This window comes from Lissotriton helveticus, chromosome 10 (genome assembly GCF_964261635.1).
Source record: "Lissotriton helveticus chromosome 10, aLisHel1.1, whole genome shotgun sequence".
NCBI classification, from domain to species: domain Eukaryota; kingdom Metazoa; phylum Chordata; class Amphibia; order Caudata; family Salamandridae; genus Lissotriton; species Lissotriton helveticus.
In genome coordinates this window covers 410,640,222-410,657,361 of record NC_136071.1, presented here as the reverse complement: position 1 = coordinate 410,657,361, position 17,140 = coordinate 410,640,222, and the positions used below count along the sequence as shown (strand labels likewise).

The 17,140-nt window shown below is 48.4% G+C and overlaps 1 protein-coding gene across 4 annotated transcripts in view; it reads right to left on the bottom strand.

The window, feature by feature from the left end:
• GTF3C1 (general transcription factor IIIC subunit 1) overlaps positions 1–17,140 on the bottom strand; it is a 2,559,884-nt gene that overhangs the window by 186,742 nt on the left and 2,356,002 nt on the right. For all 4 annotated transcript variants that reach the window (XM_078662887.1, XM_078662886.1, XM_078662885.1 and 1 more), the window contains exon 33: positions 14,300–14,586. In XM_078662887.1, the coding sequence (XP_078519013.1) occupies positions 14,300–14,586 (287 nt within the window). The remainder of the gene's footprint in view (positions 1–14,299; positions 14,587–17,140) is intronic.

The following is a 17,140-nucleotide window of genomic DNA, read 5'->3' as shown; positions in this document are numbered from 1 at the left end:
GGCTTGGGTGGCTTCCCTGCCGCTCGGAATGCTGGGGAATGTAGTTTCTGCAAGATCTCCCCCCCACTGCGACCGTGCTCGAGTTCAACGGAGCAGCGGCGGCAGGAGGAGACCCAGTGCGGCGGTGTTCCGAAATTAAGGAGCAATACGGCCCAATGCACAGCCTGGATTCGGATAAAAGTAAGTAAGAGTAAGTCCCCCGCTCTACCGGGGATCTCCCGTGATTTTATGCGCCTCCTGGCGCGGGCGTAAGGCGCGGGCGGCTTCCCTGCCGCTCGGAATGCTGGGGAATGTAGTTTCTGCAAGGTCTCCCCCCCACTGCGACCGCGCTCGAGTTCAACGGAGCTGCGGCAGCAGGAGGAGACCCAGTGCGGCGGTGTTCCGAAATTAAGGAGCAATACGGCCCAATGCACAGCCTGGATTCGGATAAAAGTAAGTAAGAGTAAGTCTCCCGCTCCACCGGGGATCTCCTGTGATTTTATGCGCCTCCTGGCGCGGGCGTAGGCGGCTTCCCTGCCGCTCGGAATGCTGGGGAATGTAGTTTCTGCAAGGTCTCCCCCCCACTGCGACCACGCTCGAGTTCAACGGAGCTGCGGCGGCAGGAGGAGACCCAGTGTGGCGGTGTTCCGAAATTAAGGAGCAATACGGCCCAATGCACAGCCTGGATTCGGATAAAAGTAAGTAAGAGTAAGTCGCCCCACAGTAGTGTTTAGCAAAGGTATGGACCGACTTCCAAGTGGCAGCCCTGCAGATATCTGCAATGAGAACATTATGTAGCAAAGCCGTTGTAGCTGCTGTCACCCTGGTAGAATGATGCTTAGGCTTACCCTCTAAGGTCTTGTTAGCTTTCTGATAACATAACTGGATACAGGACACAATCCACCTCGAGATGGACTGTTTTGAGGTGGCAAGACCAGTCCTGACCGACCCATAATTGACAAACAATTGGTCTGACCTACAAATGTCCTTGGTCTTATCCAAGTAGACCTTCAACACCCTTCTGACATCCAGGGAATGAAGAGACCTTTCCGCTGGAGTGGAAGGATTTTGGAAAAACGTAGGTAAAGTTATAGTCTAATTGACATGGAAATCAGAAATCACCTTAGGAAGGAACTTAGGGTGAGTACGCATCACAACCTTAGCAGCATGAAATACAGTATAAGGTTCTTGGCAACACAATGCCTGAATTTCACTCACCCTGCGGGCCGATGTATTGGCCACGAGGAAAGCTGCCTTCCACGATAAGTGCTGCAGTGAAGCCTTATGAATAGGTTCAAAAGGTTCCTTCATCAACCTGGACAGCACCACATTCAGCTCCCATGAAGGCGAAGGACGCCGAACAGGAGGAAACATTTTCTTCAATCCTTCCCAAAAAATCTTTAATCACAGAAATCTGGAAGAAGGATGTCTGTGAAGGGCATTTCCTATACGCAGTTAATGCTGCAAGGTGAACCTTAATCGAATGAGAATTAAGGCCAGACTGAGCCAAATGCAAAAGGTATGGAAGAATGACATCTTCCTTGCAGGTCGTCGGATCATAGTTCTTGGAAGTGCACCAGATGCAGAACCTCTTCCACTTATAGGCATAGGAAGTCCTAGTGGAAGGTCGCTTAGCCTCCTTGAGTATATTCATGCAATCATCAGGCAGATTCAGGTCTCCATATTGCACTATCTCAGGAGCCATGCCGCCAAACTCAACGATGAGATGTTGGGGTGCACCATAACCCTCCGAACTTCGTGAGAAGGTCCGGCCGACATGGCAGCCGCAGGTGTGGTAGGAGAGACCGGTGAAGCAGGTCCGTGAACCACCACTGTCGGGTCCACTCCGGAGCAATGAGGATCATCCGTGCTCTGGACTGAGACAGCTTGATGAGTACCGCCGGAATCAGGGGAATGGGTGGAAAAGCGTACAGAAAGCTGTTCGACCAGCTGATCCATAGCGCGTTCCCCAGAGACCCCGGTTGGTAATACCTGGAGGCGAAGTCTCTGCATTTTCTGTTTTCGGAGGTGGCGAACAGATCTACGTCCGGAGTACCCCACCTGTCGAAGATGTTTCCTAGCACTTCATTGTTTAGAACCCACTCGTGGTTTTCTTGCACCAGCCTGCTGATTAATAAATCTATTGATGCCAGGTTTACCAGACCTAAAAGAACCCAGAACAATAATGGACCAGGTTGGTTTGACCATTCGTGCACCAGCTTATTAACTGAGTTAAAACACGCACTTGCGAAAAAGCCCAGGGACCCTGGCCCTATAATCAAGTTAAGACTAGAGTACAAGCAAGCCTTAACCAAGCGGCGGAATTATCCAATCATACACTATTTTGGGCAACGGTAAATTCCCCGTTTCTTAAGGAGGAAAATATACCTGAGTTAACCTCTAATGTACCTAGCGATGGATGGGTCTCGCATTTTTCAAATATATTTGGCTCTGATAGCTGTACAGACATTAATGCTGGTAGATGGCTCATTATACCTCTGGGGATAACTGTTAATGAAGTGGAACTTGTGATACGTGCAAGCAAGGGAGGGAAAGCCCAGGGACCAGATGGGGTTCCAATAGACGTTTATAAGGCAGCCCCAGAAATGTGGAGTCCCCTTTTAGCTATTGTTTTGAACCCAGCAGTCCGCATTGAGGCACCAAAAACCTGGAAGGAATCCATCATAATCCCAATACATAAAAAGGGTAGTAGGGCAGATGTAAAGAACAATTGCCCTATCTCCCTTCTAAACTCTTCAGTCAAGATTATGAGTAGAGTCATGCTGGCTAGATTAGAAGAGTGGGTTGAGCAGGAGGCTATCTTGGCCGATAGCCAGTATGGATTCAGGAAGGGCCAGGGTACAGTGGACCAGTGTATAAACCTTGATTTATTGATCGGTAAATACACGGAAGCTAAATACGGTACATTATACCTCTGCTTCGCAGATTTAAGTAGCGCTTTTGATATGGTTGACCACTCCCTATCATGGCCAACCCTGCTAGAGCTTGGAGCCCCGAAGGGCATAATCTTTTTTCTTGCCAGGCTGTACCAAAAATTACAAACGTGTGCGCGCTACGGCACTAATGGGGAATGTACCCCCAAATTTGGTGTCAATCGTGGGATCAGACAGGGCTGCGTACTAGCTCCACTCCTTTTTATACTGTTTATTAATGAAATTGACGCTATTTTAAAAAACGTAATTGCGGATGCCCCTAAGATCTTAGGTGTTTCTGTGCCAGTGTTATTGTACGCTGACGACGCAGTACTGCTCTCAAGAACCCCGCGTGGATTACAGCGCTTGATTGATAGATTTTCCTCCTTTATTAAGGATAGAAAACTTACTATTAACAAGGGGAAAACTTACACCATGACCTGTGGGGCTAGAAGCAAATTTACTAATGCCTTTTTTATTGACTGTGAAAAGGTGCAACAAGTAGATAACTTCTGTTATCTTGGTATAACCTTCTCTAAAGACAGAAAATGGACTAATGAATTTCTTAACATTAGCAACAAAATGGCCAAAAACTCCTATGGTGTTTTTAAATTTGCGTAAAAAATTGGGGACAGAAGGACTAGGGATATGTTACAAATATACCAGGCAAGATGTGTGACCATAGAATTGTATGGGGCAGGTGTTTGGGGTCACAGATGTGATCCTAACTTACAGAAGGAGGAGAACACTTTCTTAAGAAAGCTTTTGTGTTTACCCCCCTCCGCCTCTTCTGAGTTGATCCATCGGGAACTGGATATTAATTTCTTAAATGATCTATTATCGCTGAGGCCACTTATGGCTTGGCGCTCTATCTGGCTCCAGGATGAAAAGTCATTTAATAGATCTATAATTGAGGATTGTTTATTATTGGATAAACACCAAAATATCCCTTGGCTTAAATAAGTTGCTGATTGTTTTTTGGAAATTTTTAACATTAATGTTTTGGCTGACCGAACTGCCGCTTCTCAAATTCCCAAAGCAGAGCTAAAAGCCAAATTTTTGACTAGCAGAGCGAGGAAGCGGGCTTCAGTCTTTGGATCTTTGTCCACTGTCACGTTTTACAGTAAATATATTATAAAGGAATGTTTTCCAGCTTATCTAACCTTGGTGACTAGGCCATCCCATAAGTTTGTGCCGACCAGACTAAGGTTTGGGGCAGCACACCATTTAGTGGCCCAACCGAACCTTAAGAAACACCCGACGGGGCCGTGTTTGTGTGACGGCGTTTCTAAACAAAGCACCTTGCACTTTTTACTATTTTGTAGACTGTACATGAACTTCAGAATAGCCTCTATGAAACCTTTATTTGTCAAATATGGTGTATGTACAGTTAATCAGGCTATGAGTTTAATATTCAATCTGGAATTTATCGATGTTTGTTTTTATACTGCAACTTTTTTAAATCAGTCTTAATGCACGTAAAAGTATGCTATTTTAGGTATTTGTATGTATTCTTATTGAATGTTTTTACTAATCTGAATTCTGAACCTTGTAATATTTATATCATGTATTTTTCTTTCTTTGCGCTTTTACGGTCATTTTATATGTACCGAATAAAGCTTCATGAATTGAATTGAAGTGCTGCAGTGAAGCCTTATGAATAGGTTCAAAAGGTTCCTTCATCAACCTGGACAGCACCACATTCAGCTCTCATGAAGGCGAAGGACGCCGAACAGGGGGAAACACTTTCTTCAAACCTTCCCAAAAAATCTTTAATTACAGGAATCTGGAAGAAGGATGTCTGTGAAGGGCATTTCCTATACGCAGTTAATGCTGCAAGGTGAACCTTAATCGAATGAAAATTAAGGCCAGACTGAGCCAAATGCAAAAGGTATGGAAGAATGACATCTTCCTTGCAGGTCGTCGGATCATAGTTCTTGGAAGTGCACCAGATGCAGAACCTCTTCCACTTATAGGCATAGGAAGTCCTAGTGGAAGGTCGCTTAGCCTCCTTGAGTATATTCATGCAATCATCAGGCAGATTCAGGTGTCCATATTGCACTATCTCAGGAGCCATGACGCCAAACTCAACGATGAGAGGTTGGGGTGCACCATCTGCCCTCCGAACTTCGTGAGAAGGTCCGGCCGACATGGCAGCCGCAGGTGTGGTAGGAGAGACTGGTGAAGCAGGTCCGTGAACCACCACTGTCGGGGCCACTCCGGAGCAATGAGGATCATCCGTGCTCTGGTGAGACAGCTTGATGAGTACCGCCGGAATCAGGGGAATGGGTGGAAAAGCGTACAGAAAGCTGTTCGACCAGCTGATCCATAGCGCGTTCCCCAGAGACCCCGGTTGGTAAAACCTGGAGGCGAAGTCTCGGCATTTTCTGTTTTCAGCTGAGGCGAATAGATCTACGTCCGGAGTACCCCACCTGTCGAAGATGTTTCCTAGCACTTCATCGTTTAGAACCCACTCGTGGTTTTCTTGCACCAGCCTGCTGAGTGCGTCCGCCTGAGCATTCTGCACACCTGGCAGATGGGTAGCTGTTATCGTCAGTCCTCTGGCTAGCAGCAAGTGCCAGATCGCCTGCGCTTATTGTGACAGTGTGCGCGATCTCGAGCCCCCCTGCTTGTTGAGGTAATACATTGTGGTCGTATTGTTCGTCTGTACAAGCAAGGAGTTGGTCTAGAAGGACAGATGAATGCGCTCCCCAGCCGTGGAGAGAAGCATCCGTGACGATAGTCTGAATGGGAATGTCCTTGTGGAATGGAACCCCTTTGAGGAGATTCTCTGCTGAGCACCACCATCTCAGGGACTGTAGAGCGTGAAGGGACAGCCGGACCCTGTCGTCCCAGCTCCCCCGCTTCTGGTCTCACTGATCCTCCAGACATTCCTGCAGCGGCCTCATGTGGAGGCGTGTGTGTGGTGTGAAGAAGATGCAAGAGGCTATCGACCCCAGTAAAGAAGACACCGTCCTCACTGTCGTAGATGGAACAGCTATGAGAGCCCGAGCCTTCCGAAGGATCGATAAGCGTTGCTCCTCCGAAGGAGACACGCTTGCTGAAAGAGTATCGATGGAGGCTCCCAAGTACTGTAGACACTGGACAGGAGTCGGAACAGACTTGGACATGTTTATGTGCAACCCCAGTTGGTTCAACAGAACGGCCGTCCAGTTGAAGTGCAATTGCGCTTCCTGGAAGGTGGAGGCTTTGATCAACCAATCGTCCAGGTACGGGTAGACAAACACCTTGTTCTTTCTCAGGTGCGCTGCCACCACTGCCATGCACTTTGAAAAAGTCCTGGGTGCAGACTTCAGTCCAAACGGTAGTACGGTGTACTGATAGTGATTGGTGCCGACTAGAAAGCGGAGGAACTTCTGGTGTTTCCGTGCAATGGGCACATGGAAGTACGCATCCTGTAGATCTATCGCGCAAAGCCAGTCTCCTCTTTGTAGCTGAGGATAAATCTGGTGCAAAGAGAGCATGCGACATTTCTCCCTGCGAATCCATTTGTTTGCTTGTTGCAAATCCAGAATGGGCCTGAACTCGTTCTTGTCCTTCTTGCACACCAGGAAGAACCTTGAGTAAAGTCCTTTCCCCATTGAGACAGAGGGACGTCTTCTATCGCCCTTTTTCTTAACAGGGTATCAGCCTCCGCTTGGAGCTGGCGCAGCTGGAACTGCGAGCGATCTGGAGGAGGGCTGACAAAACAAAGACTGTATCCATTGCAAACAATATTCAGCACCCACTTGTCCTGAGTAATTTTTCTCTACTCTGCCAGGTAATTTTGTATGCTTCCCCCCCACCGGAGCGGGTAACAGACGAGGGGGAAGTAGCACCTCAGTGCTTACACTCAGCCGGGCCCTTGTTCGCCGAGGAGGACTGCTGGCCGCCTCTGCCCCTCTGACGCTTCTGGAAAGGCTGCCGTTGGTACTGCTGCTGCTGGCCAGCCTGACGACCTTGTCCTCGCTTCTGGGAACCATATCTCCTCTGGAACGGGCGGAAGGATTTCCGTTGTTCCTTTGGTTTCTCCAAACCAACGGCCTTCAAAGTCTCTACTTCCGCCTTCATGCGGGTCATCTCCTCATCCGCATGTGTCCCGAAGAGCGTCGATCCAGAGAACGGCAAATTTGCGACTCTCTGTTGCGCCTCCGGTTTGAGAGAGGTAAGGCGCAACCAGGAATGGCGTCTTAAATTAATGCCATGGGATTAACCATGAGCCGCCAGGAGAGAGGTGTCCGCCGCAGAGCTGATGACTTGAATGGAGACCATCATGCCCTCGTTCAATATCTCCTGGAAATCTTCCCTCCTATCCCTCGGGAGGAGCTCGATAAACTGTTGCAGAGACTCCCACAAAGCGCGGTCATAGCGACCCAAGAGCACCGAGGCACTTGCCGCTTTCATTGATGTGGCAGCCGTACCGCAAACCTTCCGTCCAGCTGAATCCATCTGACGGCTCTCCTTGTCCGGAGGCACCGTAGAAGACGGGCCAGTAGCATGCGGTTTCTTAGCTGCTGTCACAATGACAGAATCTGGTACATGATCTGACCTCAAGAACGCCGGATCAGAATCTGGGGGTCTGTACTTCTTTTGCAGCCGAGATGGAGCCGACTTCACCGAGTCAGAAACAGCTCCATGGCCGGTTCCTCCAGTCCTGGCACCAAGGGCAACAACGGGCGAGAGAGATGCCGTTTGTGCAAAGTCTCAAAGATCACAGAGGTAGCTGGCGTGGGTACCGTCAATGTGATCCCTAACTTCGCTGCCCCCCACAGTAGCACCTCCTGAAATGTCACAATGTCGTCCACAGGTGACACTCTCGTAGGAGGGGACCCCGATAATGTTGGAGAATACCTCCGTCACTTGAGGAGCCCTTTTTCCCGTGACCGCGAACTGTCTCTCCGATGGCGGTGACGGGACCTAGTGGAGGAGCGGTGTCTACTGTGAGTGCGATCCCTTACACCCTAGACCTTGATCTAGATCTCCTGGGCCTCGCCGGAGCCGCCAGTCTTAGAGGAGGCGGAAGCAGAGGAACCGGTGCCGAAACCTTACGCTGAGGTTGTGGAGGTCGGGGAGGCGGCGGAAGAGGAGGCAGGGTGCGGTGTAGGAGGCGGTGGAACTGGAGGAGGCGGAGGAGGAATCGTTGCTGGAGGAGGAGGAAGCTGCAGGGGAGGCATCCTCGGAGGCAGCGGTGGAGGTGTAGGCGCCCTGGGCCTAGAAGGTGAGTAGGTTCGTGAATACTCCGATTCCGATGACCTCACCACTCTCCTCTTCTTCTGAGCAGGCCTCGAAGATGTTCTGGAGGCAGACCTCTTTTTGGCCGAGCACCAGCGCCGCCATGACCGGGAGCTCGCCGATGAAGACTACAGACTGACCACTGAGGCCGGGGACACTGTCCTGGTCCTTGAACGTCTCCTCGACGTCGATTTTTCCTTTCTCGACGTCGACCTCTTTGACTTTCTACTGCTCGACATCGATCTTCTAGACGTCGACGCACTCCTCGACGTCGAATGTCTTCTCTTCGACGTCGACTTGTCTTTACTCGATGTCGACCGTCGTGTCGACGTTGACAGCGAACGGCGGTACAGCCTCGACGGCGAACATAGTCGCCTCCTGGACTCATCTCGACATCGATGGTGTGTCAACGGCGGTGAAATCCTCGACGTCGACCTCGTCCGAGGTCTGGACGTTCTGCCCCTTGACGTCGAGCGGCGACGCCGCTTGGACCCAGAGCCCTGGGTCGACGGGGAGCAGATGATGGTCATACCTCTTGACGCTGACGTCGAAGCTATCAACGACGACCGGGAACTGTGCCTTTTCTGGGCCTTTTCTTGACTGGGGAGCCCCCCAGAGGCCGAAGCACGGGCAGAGGACGATGACTGAGTCCCTCCACGCCCAGAAGTCCCACCTGGTTCTTCATGTCTCCTCTGCTCTAGGCCTTGGAGACGAATCTTCTCCCTGTCAGGCAGGGTCCTCCTGGAGAAAGAGTGACAGATATCACAGGAGTCAGGGACAAGGGTGGAAGGTAGACAGAGTATACATACTCTGTGTGGGTTAGATTTAGCCTTCTTTCTACCACACTCGGGGCACTTGTCGAATAAAGCTGGCATTTCCGACAAAAAGAGGTGGTAAAACTGGTTAAAAAACACAGCAAAAGGAAGAGGAAGACCCCAGACATCGAGTGAAACACTCAAAACACTGGAAAAGTGCCAAAAATTAAAGAAATACCCAAAAAGGGATAGCTCAATGCTCCAGGGTCCTGCTAGCAGGAGCGGGAAAAAAGAACTGAAAGTAAAAGGACTTTGGCTGTGCATCCTGGGATACCGAGGGTCTCTGGAGAGTTCCTTAAAGGCACGGTATCCCTTTTCCAGACACATAATGGCAGCCTATGGGGGCTTGTCTGTCCAACCCTTCCTCTCTATTATTTGAAGGATTTTGGTGAAGGGAAGTTTCTCTATGGGTGAAACGTGGCACGATGTGTAAAATTTGATTTTATTTGGCTATCCTTTTTACTTTAAGTTGAAGTACTGGCCAGTGTAGCCTTGTAATTATAGGCTGCCTTTGATTTTCTCTTAAGTGTCTATGCAGGACTGCAAAGGAGACAGCTTAAGAGATTATTTTTGATTGCTTCGGGGTCCCCGCACATGGGCGGGACTATTCACTAGATTATGACTATACACAGAGATCCCCTACTACAGAATTCTATTGTCTAGCCTCCCCTGCCGGAGTTATGTCCAGCATCAGGAGGGCAGATTCGTGTCTGTGGCTGGCACCATCCATTTTGTGATGCCAGGGTTCTGTGAAGCTGGTACCAGGTGTACCGTTGTTGTCATATTTCTCCCTCTAGGAGGGTGGAATCATACCTCCGCCGCCAGTTACTGGCAGGGAGGTATGATGCCAAGGTGTTTGACACCAAATATGACATGTTTCCATGCACCTTTTTAAAGTTAGCATTTACCGCGAGGTTATAAGTCACTTAAGAGCATATGGTTGGCTGCATCACAAACAACCCCGGAATAGAGGTTCCGAGGGCTTTAGAAGGGCTCTGCTCATGCATGGGCACCCTCTCACATAAAACCCAGCACTCTGCCTTCAGGATTGATAAGGCCTGCAATAGGGTTGAATGATAGGTTTATATGTGCAGTGATATGGATAGATATAGGGAACCTATATCCAAGTAAGTGGCACATACACCACCGTACACAGGCTGCTGTAGCAGACCTGTTGTGTCATTTTGAATGGTCTCCCAGGGGTAGCATAATACATGCTGCAGCCCCTGAGAGGCCTCTGGGGTACCTATACCCTGGGTATATAGTATACCATATAGTATACCATATACTAGGGACTTATAATGGTACCCCAGAATCCAATCTGTAGTGTATCTAAAGTACATGAACAACCAATTTTGAGAGAAAGCAGATAGTCTGACTGGGATCTTGCTAAGCAGGTCCCCAGTTTAAGTCGAAAACAATAAAACATCAGCAAAAAGTTGGGGGTAAACATCAGCAAAAAGTGGGGGAACTATAAGAAGCAGATCCTACTCTCCTACAAGGGGGTCAGGTGTGACTTTGGCACTCTAATGGAGAACCCTAGCGAATGCAGGAGGTCAGCCGTAGTCTGGAGGTGGGAGATGGCAGCCTGGGGAGAGCCCGCCTTCAAGAGCCAGTCGTCGAGATAGGGGAAGTCTGGAACCCTTGATCTGCGCATATGAGCTACGACCACCCCCATCTCTTTTGCGAACAACCGAGGGGGTAATGCCAAAGGGGAGCACAGTAAACAAAGTGCCCGGGGCCTACCATAAACCGCAGCCAACGCTGGTGGGCAGGCAGGACGGGGATGTGAAAGTAAGTGTCCTGCAAGTCCAACGCTACCATCCAGTCTCCAGGGTCGAGGGCAGACCAGACCTGAGCGAGTGTCAACAGTTTGAACTTCTCCTTCCGGAGGAAGAGGTTGACGTTTCTGAGATCCAATATAGGGTGCAGGCCTTTGTCATTCTTGGACACCAGAAAGTGGTGTAAATAGCAACCACGACCTACTTCTGGGACAGGAATGAGCTTGATGGCTCAATTGGCCAACAGTGCTGAAACTTCTTGTTGGAGAAATGCCAGATGTAAATGTAAATGTATTGCGACTTATATAGCGCACGTATCACCCGAAGGCATCAAGGGGCTTGCCTTGGGAACCCGTCCTGGTGTTTCCCTGTGAGATAACCCCTACTGGGTATCCCCAGGGTGAAAGCCAGGCATCCCGCAGCGGGTGGGCCGCCGTAGTGGAGATTAAGCAACTATTGCCCAGAGTTGCAGCGTGGGACCCCATGATTAGAATAGGCACCGAGGCGAGAATTATCGAGTCCGTGGACATTTTTGGGCTCAGGACCCTGCCGCGTCGGGAATTGAACCCTGGTCCCGGGCCAGACCTCTGCATCAGGGTCTGCCCCTCTAATCAGTGAGCCACACTCCTCCACTATTACTCCACAGATGATCCTCCGACATGCACAGGTACTGAGGTAGCGTGGAGGGAGGGGTAGACTCAAAGGGGAGGGAGCAGCCCCTTCGGACGATCTGCAAAACCCACCTGTCTGACGTGATGGTGCGCCAGTGGGGGAGGTGATTGTGAATCCTGCCACCCACTGGCATTTGGTGGCCCTGAAAGGTCGGACTAGGAGGGTTTGGAGGCTGCTGCATAGGGAGCTGTGGTGGACTGGCCTGACTGCTGGCCCCCAGAATCACGGCACTGGTTCCCACATCCCTGGCCCAGAGTCCTCGGCCTGTGGCTCTGGGCAGGACGTGGCGGTGCATCCCTTCCGTAGCCAAGAAAGGGGTGAAAGGCCGACTGCGCAGAGCGGGTGGTGGGGAGGCCCAAGGACCTGGCCGTAGCCCGAGCGTTCTTAAAGTGCTCCAGCGCTTTGTCTGCCTTGTCGCAGAAAAGACGACAGCCATGAAAGGGCACGTCCATAAGAGTGGATTGGACATCCCCGGAAAAAACAGTCGACCTCAGCCAGGCGTAGCGTTGAATGGCTACTGACGTACAAATCGTCCTGCCTAGCGAGTCAACGGTGTCCAGCCCACAGCGGATGGTAAACTTCTCTCCCCCCGGCAAGTGCAGAGGAGAGCATGGACCGGGCCTCCTCCTGGCACTGGGGCAGCACCTGCGCTACTGTATCCCACACAGAGTGGGTGTAACGGCCCAACAGACATGCAGTGTTTACCGACTGCAGTCCCAAGCTGGAGGAAGAAAACCTTTTCTTCCCAGGGTGGTCCAGCTTTTTGGATTCCATATTGGGTGGTGCGTTAGGGAATGCGCCTTTGGAGGTGGAGGCCTGGACCACCAAGCTCTTGGGGTATGGTGTTGGGAGAGGAAAGTGGGGTCGCCCGGGGCAGGGGAGGTGGCGTCAGGCAATCATCCTGTCCACAGGAGCCCCTGTGTTGGGCCTGAATCAGGTGCCCAAAAGGATGTCCATGAGGGCTTTATTAAACGGCAACAGGGGCTCCGAAGAGCTCGCTGCCGGTTGAAGCACCTCTGTCAGGAGGTTAGTCCTGACTACCACCGTAGGTAGCTCGAGGTGGAGCGCCTCGGCCGCCCTACGCAACACCACTGTGTATGACGCTCCCTCCTCTGTAGCCATGGTAAGAGGAGACAACATGCCACGGTCTGGGGAGATAGCCAGACCACTGGCTTCCCCCAGTTCCTCTCTCCAGTCCTGTTTGCAACCTTACGGGTCAGTTAAAAGGTCCGCAGACCCCTCCCAGTCCTCTTCACCCTCCTCTGGCTGCCAATCTGGTCTCAAAGAGCCAGGGTAGAACAGGGGCACAAAAGTACCCATCGGCGTCGGATCTGGCGTCAATTGTCGCCGGTCCGGCTCCATGTCTACCTCGAGGTGGAGGCAGGGGTCGACGTCAGCTGCGGACACAGCTGACGCCAGATGCGGACGACGGAGCCCCGCCCACTCTTTAGAACGCCAGCACCGCAAAAACCGCCGCGGTTAAGGCGTTAAAGTTGTCAATAACAACATATTTTTTCATATCATTAGACAAATCAAAACTATTGTTTGTAGTTGTATCATGGATGATATAAGTGATGTCATGTTTGAAGACATGAGAATTGCATGCCAGAGGCATGAGTTTTAATTAGCTCACCCAATCAAAACTGGCAAACTTCTGTGGCTTATAGTTTTGGATTGTAAACATTACTTAACTTGAACTGTGTTTTTAAGTGAATTTTAGATGTCTTTTTAAACGTTTTATAACCGCTCTTGCCATAACATCACTTCAAGTGTGGCTTTTTGTCAGTGAATTTCTGCTTTTTGTAATCATATACTACATCTTACTTCTTTGAAATTGTCCTTTGGGTATTGCACACCCCCACCCTTTTTTAGGTCTCGCCTGAGCCAGCGCATGCACTGGGATGGCAAGACATTTAGTAGCTGCTTTCAAAAGTGCTACCTTGCCGGCCACCAGCTTTCTATTACGCGCACAAGCGCACACGGTGTGCACAGCTGCCATCTGTCTTTCAGCGCGCACGTGAATTCCCTCCCCTACCCCCTCCCTTCTCCCACTCCCTCCTCATCAGCTTCATGCCTTTGTGTGCCGCGCGATCACTTCAGCAGTTTCACTTTCATCATCATAGAAGTTTTTTTCTATTTCTTTAATTTTGCTATAATTGAGGCACCAGCGCTTTACTTTTAACATTAAAAGTAAATTGCGGGTGCCGCGATTATAGCAAAAAGTAAAGAAAGAGATAAAAATCTCAATTTCCTTACTTTTGCTATATTCGCGGCACCCGCGCTTTACTTTTAACATTAAAAGTGAAGCACTCTTGGGTCAAGCATACAAAAAGTGATGGGAGGATGCATTGGCATAGCCAATAGGTCTGGACCATGGGACCTTATAAGAGTGCATATTGTGCTGCATAACTAAATACTTATAAGGTCCCAAAAGCGAGACATATTGGCTATGCCAATGCTTGTTTTTTTTTTTACTTTCACAACCACTTAGGGGCTCTTGGGGCCTTCCCTGACCTGCAGCACAGTTCACAAATCAAACCCATGTGCTTTAACTAGTTAGGAGGCCCAACAAATGTCCAAAAACCTTTTTTGAGGGGTTTGCTGACCCCGAGGCAGCATTTGTGAATACTGGAGCCACAAAATTTCCACACAGAACTTAAATCAGTTGAATCCTTTTTTTGGAAAGCTTTGTGCAGATTAGAATGGTGGTAACATGAATTTGCAAAATAGAAAATGGCTTTTTATTGTAAATTCTGATCTAACCTTAGCTACAGAATTGCTATAGATGTCTGAAATATATACACACACACATTTAAACAGAAATATATACAGAAACACAACAATGTTGGATAAAATTCAAAAATCAAAATCACAACTAAACACAAACCTGAATATATTCCTGCAAGATTCTGGTGCGTCCATAGCGTTTCTCTTCATAATTCAAAAACATGTTTCCAAGGTCTGACTTGGCCACACCAAAATATGAGCATGCTTCAATAGCACTTTGAATTTCAAGAACTGCAGACACATCTTTTTGGTTGTATCCGAAATATTCAATGCATTGATTCAGAAAGGTCATCAAGTTGCATTTTTCCTTTTTTATACAGTGCAATCTTGTAAAAGTGTCAGGTAGACAGGAAATTCCCACTGTTAAATCTTCAGCAACAGAAAGGCCTGAGGTGGATTAAGAAATAGCTTGATTTAAAACTGTAACATAACACACGTTTATTAAATAACATCATTAAAGTAGTAAATTTAGTACTATTAACCTATTATTTCACATTTCAAACCTTGTGGGAATCCTGAGCACACCGGGAAATAAAGTAAAATAATTTGTGTGAGTGCAGATAGGGAGTCTATGCATTAGCAGACTTGCAATTTATCAAGAAAAACGTTACTTTAACTGAACTGAAAAGGGCTTGGAGCACACCCATTGCTTACGATTTGTTGTCTTCACATCACTTTTCTTTACAAGCTCCCTAAGTGGTAAGTGCATGTGAAACGTCATTTCCGGTCAATTCTGTGGAGCTGGGACCAAGCACAAATTGATTAAAGTTAATCAGTCAAGAAAACAATATGTATCTGTGGGTCTGAACAATCCACTTACTCTCCTATGGCTGGCAAAAAACTCACTAACAAAAATAATAAATCATAAGTGTGACTTAAACCCGACTAGATACTGCCAAGGTATGAAAGTACCCATCAGTTATCGTCGGGTACCACCCTTGTCATCATCTGGGACTCCTCACACCAAGGAGAATATACTTGCACCCACTTGATGTATTAAAAGTGGATGCACCAATGTTTCAGGGTGAGTAAGGGGTGACCGTGTTCAGATAACTGAATAGCAGTGCGTAAGAAAAGGTGAACGTAGTGAAATATGTAAAATTGAAGAGTTGAGAGGAAAAGAAATTTAATGGATGCCTCTCGGACTTCCAATCGTTAAAACCAGTGCGGGAACATAGTAGGTTAAACAAATAGCTACTATCTAGATTATGTAGGTCGACATGTTTCAGCAGTGTGTGGACCCAACAAGGTGTCCGCTGCTTTCATCAGGACCGAACATCGCTACTGCATTAATAAAAAGTGAAAAGAATAAATGTTACAATTATGTCACCTGGACGTACTAGGTGCATACAAATCCTCCAGGATACTTGATGATGTCCAGGGTGAAAGAGTAATAGTGCCAGACACACAGGGAACAAGGAAAGAAAAATAAACATTGGTGTCAAAATTGTCAGGTACAACCAATTGTAGTCACAAATACTATTTACACCATATGTATCATTTAATACACATATTTAGCCCATATATGAGCCCTCAATCCGCTTACCTATTAGGTAGGAGGATGGTACACTGCCTCACCTGGCTGCGGCTCAGGTAGGTAGAGCACCGCTCTGATAAAAACAAGAGGCAAAGAAGGATACGTCAAGAATAGGTAGCGTGTATCTCTGACTCTACTGATCAATAAATCTAGGTCTACACTAAAATGTGTATTCAACTTGCTCAGCGCTGTGCTTGTTAGGCGCACTGCAAAGCAATTCCAAGAGATATGTGTTATGGCTACAACCTCAGTGTGGTCTATTCTTTAATAGGAACACGCAGTGTTCGCAAGGTGTTATATTGCCAGACATACTTAGTTGCTGATATTCAAAAGTATGTATATTTAGGTTCCATCCAGCCTTTGTTGTCTAGATTTATATTACCGCTCTGTCTGTTACTGTGTGGGAGAGTCATGGGAGCGAAACCCAATTGCCCCCATCTATACCGTGTAAAGCGGTCACATGTTTATATTAGAGAGCTACGTGGGGTGCTGTTTAACCAGACATGATCAACACCCGGTTTTCAAAAATAGGTAAGGCCATTGCTGTCTTAATGTTTATTTCTGCTCTCTCAGTTGTAATGCAACAAAATTGTGAAAGCTGCACCCAAATGAACACGTCTATACCGCAAGACGCGGTAGCGTGTTCCGGATGAGGAAGCTGCGCATGCTGATGGAGTTAAACAGCATACATCCTCACCAAGCAAAGCAGTCGTACGTTAATGCTCAAAGGCTCAGCATGCTAGCACGGAAAAAGCAGAAGACGGACAAAAAACAGGGTTACTGGCTGCTCACCTGACCGTCGGTACTCCGGGCGTCCCTCCGAGCCATCTCGGGGAGGTACCTGTCCGGTCTGTGGCGCCATTTTTTATTTCGTCCCAGCAGCGTCACAAGGGCGACGCCGCTCGCACGTATCGTGCGTGTTCTTACAGGGGATGATGGGAGTAGTAGTCCCACTCCTCCGAATACGTTTGTGAGATCACTGTGTACACTTGTAACAGGAGAATTGATGCTTCTAAGTTACCCTCGATCTCACTAAGGGTTAGACCCAAGGTCTAATGTGATGGATAAGGACGTGTGAAAACATTCGCCGTTTGCCTATTAAAAACCGAAACCAGAGTCCTGAGATGACGCGTACGCATGTACTCACGCGTGCTTTCGCTAAGGCCGGTGGGAATTGTGGTCCCATATTTTTGCCGTCGTATCATGGACAGTTATTGTGTATATTTACAATGAACGATTATTGTCATATCTGCGCTGCGAGTGAGTCACATGCATAGTAGTATCCACAACAGTACATCATGCTGGATGATATAGTTATTTAATTAGATTACCTAAATTTACTCTGACCAAGCAAGATAGTAAAGTTTCTTTTTACTGGCAGTTGTATGTTGTTTTATTATGTGT